This window comes from Pleurodeles waltl, chromosome 3_1 (assembly GCF_031143425.1).
Source record: "Pleurodeles waltl isolate 20211129_DDA chromosome 3_1, aPleWal1.hap1.20221129, whole genome shotgun sequence".
Classification (NCBI taxonomy): domain Eukaryota; kingdom Metazoa; phylum Chordata; class Amphibia; order Caudata; family Salamandridae; genus Pleurodeles; species Pleurodeles waltl.
Window position 1 is genome coordinate 861,924,190 of NC_090440.1, and position 7,938 is coordinate 861,932,127.

The 7,938-nt window shown below is 43.2% G+C and overlaps 1 protein-coding gene across 1 annotated transcript; it reads left to right on the forward strand.

Moving 5' to 3' along the window:
* Window positions 1–1,727: 1,727 nt before the first annotated feature.
* LOC138283544 (gap junction alpha-4 protein-like) lies at window positions 1,728–3,060 on the forward strand. Its single transcript, XM_069221485.1, has one exon. The coding sequence runs from the start codon at window positions 1,735–1,737 to the stop codon at window positions 3,058–3,060; it is 1,326 nt and encodes a 441-aa protein (XP_069077586.1). The 5' UTR covers window positions 1,728–1,734.
* Window positions 3,061–7,938: the final 4,878 nt, after the last annotated feature.

Sequence of the window (7,938 nt, forward strand, 5' to 3'; positions counted from 1 at the left end):
GCCTGATGAGTTTTGGGTTTTAAATAGCCATTGGATTACACTCATTACAAATTATGAGAATTATAGTACAAACGTCACCTTGTGCAGCTGATTAAACGTCATTAGAAAACGTGTTTTTTTAAACATCTGGCTACAGACAGATTGCCAAAGTAATGAGATCTACATTATTGGTTCAAAGCATATTGCTGATGTGCACATTGTTTTGTTGACCCAAATATGTAGTAGCTTTGTTTTCTGCTTACAATTTGGGATCCAGGAATAATGGTACTACCACGTGCCAGCTGTAAGTATTAAAGACAAACCAAATGTGTTGGTGTTGTGAATGTTTGTTTGACTCATCTGCCTGTTAATCTGTACAGGCACTGGCCTGGCTAGCGGTTACTACTGACAGCACTGAAAAACACTCCGAAAACACGACTTTTTCCATATCGAAAAGTACCTACAGACAACAAAGCGTGGTTTTCTGTCTCTATTTATCTGTAAAATTCAGTAATGATGAAAGACTCGGACCCTCAATAATAAATCACTCTGAATAAACACAAAAAAGGCAGTAGCATTTTACCCGTGACCTCATCAGGGGATCTGAGACGCTGTAGAAATGCTGCTCCCCTCCAATATAATTGTGATAGTGTGATGTGGCTGAGGATGCAGGGCCTAGGCCAATACATAGATTTCTGGGTGAAATTGTTTGGAAACAAAAGCTGACAAAAGCTTAGTTTGAGCTATTTACATTCACAAGGAGGGAGTCACCATGAAGGCACCGGGGCACCATGTCCACAATGGTGCTCATTGATAGATTAGGCTGTGAGGTGGGTGAGAGGTGGATTCCATACTGCTGAAACGTCAATGCCCAATTGCATTTTGTAATGAATTTGTTATACTTGGAAAACCCTTTACACAGAAATGCTGAACGCAGTAGATAAGGCAGTATACAGCAACATTTTCAGAGCGGAAACAGAGGGTACAGCTCCGGCAGTAAAATTGCAAAGTGTACATATTTACCTTATAAAGTTTGTGTTTGCGTTTATTGTAATTGGAAATCCCTTCTAACAGGACTGTGTACATAACTGACACAGTGATCCTTCCTCCAATGGCACAGGATCATTGTAAACCCTGTTGATGGCCGACCAGCATCAGCCAGAGGAGTTCACAGACGCAAAAGTCACAGGGCTAGGAGCTGTGCACTGACAGAGGCCGGCAAATTAAAAAATAGCCCACAATCGGGAGTATTTTGACAGGAAACCACAGTTGACAAGGGTTGGGACTCTGAGCAAGGGATGATGTAAGAGGGTCAGTCTCTGGGAAGGAGGAACTTACTTGGAGGGTCTTAAAGCAGGGGCCATCGCCTGACAGGGAAATGGAGCTCAGACTTGGGCTAGCAGGCAAGTGGACTGTGCCTGCAGATGTGGGAATGGTTTCCTCCTACCACGAAGGACCAATGAAGTGTTGTTTTAAATATCATAAGATTGGTGCTTCGGGAAGCTTGTGAAGTTAAAAAAACATATCTGAAGTTGTGAGTCTCAGACTTTGCAGCTTTTGCAGCTTCACACTCCCATATCATGATCTATGATGGTTAAAAGATGCTAATCTTCTGATACTTACACTGAAGAACATTATGCTAGCTTGGCCTGAATCTAGCATGAGATCTGTTCTCATCAGGCTATGTATGCAAAAATGCTACCCAACTCAACTGGTTTCTTTTTTTCTCAATTTCAGATAAAGCATCCAGATAGAATGGGAGACTGGGGGTTCCTAGAAAAATTTCTGGACCAAGTGCAGGAGCACTCCCCTGCTGTCGGCAAGATTTGGCTCATGGTACTGTTTGTTTTCCGGATTCTGATCCTGGGCCTGGCTGGTGAGTCTGTCTGGGGGGATGAGCAGTCAGACTTCATCTGTAACACAAGGCAGCCAGGGTGCACTAACGTATGCTATGACAAGGCCTTTCCCATTTCACATATTCGTTACTGGGTGCTGCAGTTCCTCTTCATTAGCACCCCAACACTTGTGTACCTTGCCCACGTCACCTACCTCTCAAGGAGAGAAGAGAAGCTAAGGCAGAAGGAGATGGATCTAAGAACATTACTAGGGAGCAATGTCCAATGTAGCCAAGCACTGGCAGACATTGAGAAGAAGCGTGCCAAGATATTGGTTCATGACGACGGCCGGATGAAGATTCAAGGGGCCTTGATGTTCACCTATGCTGCCAGTGTCATATTCAAAAGCATCTTCGAAGCTGGGTTTCTACTAGGCCAGTGGTATCTGTATGGGTTTGTCATGCATCCAGTATATATTTGCGAAAGGGATCCATGTCCTCAGGTTGTGGACTGCTTCATCTCCCGGCCCACGGAGAAGACAATTTTCATTATCTTCATGATGGCAGTATCTCTGGTGTCCCTCCTACTCAACATCCTAGAGTTAATTCACCTTATGTGCAAGAGTGCACTCCGCAGTCTGAAGAAGAGATCAGCATTTATTTCTACACCAACACCAAGAGATGTAGAGAACCTCCAACTGAACATGACTTCAGTCCCTACAGCACCTTTCCCTGACAAACCCTCCCTCTGTGTGTCCACGTGTGACAACCATCTTTCATACCTAGTAAATGAGGATAAATATCCATGCCCCGCAAGTGAAGACCAGGCACCTTACTCCAGGAGTGATAATCAAATGCCTGACCCAATGAATAAGAAACATCTTCGATACTCAATTTGTGTAGACCATTCTCCATACCATGGAAGTGAGAACAATCTTGGATACACCACAATTCAGGCTACCAATGAGGCATATTCATTGAGTGGGATTTGTCTTCAATACCCAGTGACTGTAGATTCCTCTCTGAAGTCTGTGAGTAAGGACCATCCAGTCCACTCGGGCAACAACAGTATGTCAAGAGAACAAAACAGGGTTAACTGTAACATGGAGCTGCTCCACATCACTCCTGATGGGCCACATGAAGTAGACCTCTTACATCAAAGCACTTTGTCCTCAGCCTCGATTCACAACCATTCTTCAGGGGCTCATAGATCCAGCAGCTTGGCTTCCAAGCAACAGTATGTTTAATGGAAACAGGAAAACAAGCATTGGTGACTCTGAGAAACTCAGCTCAAGAAAGGACTTTTGGAGCAACCTGTTCAGAGAGGTGCATCAGAGAACTGATAGAAACATTCCTCAATCACCTGTCGGTTAGGAAATCCGCTGTATGATCCTGCTGGCACAAAAATGATCCAATGTTTATCAAACTTGGACTAACTGTCTTGTGAAAGAGTGGCCTAATGGTAACTTTAATGTTGGATTGTTTATAAACATTTTGATTGGTTTAAGACTGTAATTGAGGTGCTACTTGATGGTATGGCCATGGGTCACTATAGAGGATATCACCCTGGCCTTTCACTGTTGTGCTTATCCAACCAATCCACAAAGGAGTCAGGAGTATTTTAATATGGAGTTCTACTCAGAGAAAATGCTCATGTTTTTTTTTGAGGCCTCAGGCTCAAAACCCAAAGGAAATGCCAATAGGATGAGTTTTTAACACCCATGGATGACGAACACTGGAAAATAACAGGTGAGTCTCACAAAGAGTGAAGAATCATATCTAACTTGGAAACACTAACCCTCAAAGTTAATGATCATGAACCTAGAAAGGGGGTGTGTTCTGCCGCCCTAGAAAGCGTGAGCTGAGTATGTTTGTTTGGTCAGAAGAATTTTAAAAGATATTTACCATACATGGCAAGGTGAGGACTGCTTAATATGCAAAAACATAACTCAGGGGTCCAAAGTTTTTCTTAGCCTGCGCTGGTCATGCCTGGTGGTTGATGAATACCAAAGCTTCAGAGTCTTGATTCTCCATCAGGCCTCCTTCTTCCACCACCCTGCACTTCTTGTTTCTTTATCTCACCCTTTGACTTTATTTTCATCCCTGCCTTCTCCTATTGTCACTGTTTTCATTTTTCTCTTTCACCTTCTCCCCTTTTTGCCTTTCTCTGTCATGCTCTAGGTCAAAGTCTGATGATGAAAACTCCTGGTTCCCAAAACTGAGTGCCAGTTCTCACCACCTGCAACCACCAGAATAAATTCAACACTGACAATAAAGTATATGGTAAAAGGGGTGTAGCTTAGTCAGTAAGATTGGGGGAGGGTGAGCTTCAGATTTTCCAACACTCGCGCTGGCATATGTTGTTAGCATACATAATGATAAGCAGGGTGCATTAGAGGGACCTTGAGGGCTGTGGAAAGGGAGAGGAATGCGGATTGGTAGGAGCACTAAGTGAGAGAAAACACAATATTGTGTACAATGACCAAACTTTCTGAGGAATTTCAAAAGAGAGGGAGAGAGAATGTGTGTGCGTTCAATCAATCAATCAGGGATTTGTAAAGTGCACTACTCACCATTAATCGGGTATGGTGACCGATACCTCACCATACCCGATTGAAAGCACACATTCCCAGCTATTTATCAGAAAATACATTTATTGGGGGAGGTGGGGTGTAACGCACCAAACACCCTCACCCAGAAGCTGCCCCCCTGTATGCCAGACTGACCCATGTAAAAGGAAATTCCACCACCAGTTCTGATTTATATGTTGATATCAGCAAGTGCTAAAATCCTTATTTCTGTTCTACAAGAATAATCAGGAAGAGAACAATGTAGCACCCAATCTCGAGATGAAAATACTGTGGTGGGGGCTGAATAAGCAACCAGTTGTCACAACTCCTCCTTTCAAAACCATACTTCAAAGTCTTAACAATGTAAAAGTAAAACATGTGGGGTTTATTAAAATGTCTCTCAAATATTTATACATTTTGGAAACACGTAGCCACGTAAACATGCACCCAGTGTAGCGCCACTTTCCTTGTGCCCCTTAGCGCCCCCTATCTAAGATACGGCGCGCCATGGCGCAGGGTAGGGGGCAATAGTGTCAACATTTTTTACACTATTGATATACTGTTTAGGGTCACTGCCAAAATGTTGACGCTAACCCTGAACAGTACATAGAGGCCCATTGTAAACAATGGTTTGCCCTCTTTTAACGCCTGTTCTGAGCAGGCATTAAAAGTGCCAAAAGATATGACGCAAAGAAGTCTCTTTCATTTATTTGCGCCATTTTTCCGGCTTCCCTTACGTGGGAACACCCCCTTTGCATACATTATGCCTAGCGCAGGCACAATGTAGCGCAAAGGGTTACAAAGTGGCACAATGCATGCATTGTGCCACTTTGTAAATATGGTGCGGGGAAAAGGCCACCTTAGCGCCACCAAAACAATTAAGCTAAAGCGGCACTAAAGGGGCACTAAGCCCTCTTCAATCAGGGCCACAGGAGTTTTTAGAAGAGCCTGAGTTATTATCTATGCAGTTTAAGCAGCATTGTTTAACGCAACACAACATTTTAGTGATAGAAAAACTCGCTTTTCACCAGGAGATGAACATTATTCAAGAGAGGAGAGAAATCTGTACATATGGACGTCTATGACAATGTTTATCTAGTGAGGTATAATCTAGGGCTGCATTGTTGACTATGAAGCTGTATTTGTATGTGGTATCTATTATACGCATGAATGCTGAAGCTTCTTGGTGCGGAGGAATAGTGTGATTTACAACAATGAAAGAAAGCTTTCAAGTGACAAAATTAGGTGCCTAGTTTGTTTTGGCAATGGTACTCTGTCCATAAGGTTGGTGGAGGACATTACCTCTCCCAATGTCACGGACTACCATGTGCCAAATTTAGAAGTGACTGCAGGTCCTTCGGTCGTCTCTGCATCTTGATGCATCAACGGAGACAACAGGGGCTCCTTTGACAGAAACCGTATGGTCCACCCATCTTTAAATAAGTGAACCAAGACTTTGATGGACATGGTACTGAGATCGTTTGCAACAGTCTGCCAAAGTCTAAATCAAACTCTAAGGGGCATATTTATACTCTGTTTGCGCTGGATTTGTGCCATTTTTTTTACACAACTCTGGCGCAAACTTAACTGCATATTTATATTTTGAAGCTGGACCCGCCTAGCGTAAAAATATTGGAGTTAACGTCACTTTTTGTCTGCGGAAAACTACCTTGCGTCAATGAGATCCAAGGTAGGCATTCCCAGGCAAAATATGACTCTAAGGCCTTTGCGCCTTATTTATCCTCCTGTGAAAAAATCACGCATGGGAGGAGGAGGGCCTTAAAATAGGCGCTAAGCCAGTTTAGTGTCATTATTTGATGCATGGGTCAGGGCAGGCGTTACGGGACCTGTGGGCCATTTTCCATGGTCAGAGGCCATGGGAACAGCCCACAGGTGCCCTTCCCTGCACCCAGGGACACCTCCACCCACACCTGGAGGACACCTAAGGATGGGGGGACCCATCCCAGGTAAGTTTTTATTTTTTGAAAGTGCCATAGGGGGGCCTAACTTGGACTCCCCTACATGGCACTGTGCCCAATGGCCATGCCCAGGCGACATAAGTCCCCAGGGCATGGCCATTGGGCAGGGGGGCATGGCTCCTGTCTTAACTAATACAGGAGTCATGTCTATGAGGGTCGTGCATCAAAAAATTACGCTAGTCAGGTTAGAGTGCCATTATTCTGAGGTCTCACCTACGAGACAGTGCAAGATGCCTGGTAGCTAAAGACCTATTGTCAGTTTACCAAGAACCTACAGTGGGCTTACAGTCTGCCCATTGCTTACCATTGGTCGGCTTTATTGTCACTCTCTTTGCTTACCTCATATTCATTGGCTTGCTTTAGCTTGCCTTCCTCTTCATGTGTTTCCCCTGCTCTGGAGCATAGACTACTTACCATCCTTTTGATTGGCTGAGTTGTATCTTTCCATGCTCACGTCTAAGGAACTACATTATTCATTTTGGTTAAGCACTTCTTGAGAGTGCATGTATCTCCAGCTCTCTCCCACCTCTGCTGTAATTTTTCTGATTCTACCCTGACTAGTGCTATCCTTTGACGCACAACCTCCTGTTTCCCCTAAGCCTCCCCCACCCGGTTAGCATCATTTATTTTGACACGAATCGGGTCTTACCGCCGGCTAGCATCAATCCTTAAATATGACGCCCGGCTGGTGTCCAGGAATGGCGCTAGCTGGCGGTAAACATTTTTTGGTTTGCGTCAAAACGTATAAATTAGGGCCTGGGTTTTTTAAAGTTTGTGAAAAGGCAACCTGACGCAGAGTTTGTATGATGCCATAATGCCATGAATTTATTTTATTTTGTAAAAGGATTGAGGCTAAAATATCCGCTACAAAAATATTGTCAAGACTATATAAATGTAAGTATAGGTTTACTATACTTAAACCTATATATATGATTGTAAATGTTGAATTGAGATTAGTAAATCTATTTTTACCAATATGTACTTATATTGTCAGTTTTTTGGTGGTCATTATATTTTCTACAATATTATTGAAGAACTGTACTAACATCCACGATAATCTGCTACACAGTGGCTGAATTTCACTACTTTGCTGCCGGATAGAATATTTGTCCCTTCCTAATGATAATGTTCTTATGTTGGGTATTCTAAAATTGGTTGGACTTCTACTGAAGCACTTGTCCACTGAACAACCTTGCAGAGGACCACGGACAACTAACATTAGGCCTTGTTTAAAGTCACATAAGTAGGAGGACTACAAACAGTGCACTGGGTGCTGGAACTGGCATTTCTGAACATTCTCACAACAAGGTCAAACTTATAAGCAAGTGCTATTCCTGTTATCACATTATGTTGTGCCTCTGGGGTGAGAGACTTCTTCATTATGTTATTTATGCTGTCTTTGGTACATACACATGGTCATTGGTACATACACATATGGCCTCCCTAACTACCAATATCATTTATAGTGCCTCACTGCCCATATCTGCAACCTCTTATGTATAAGCCTATAGTGCTTATTGATGTTTGTTGTGTGTATGTTGTCATAATGATGTGGTCTACTCATATGGACTAATAC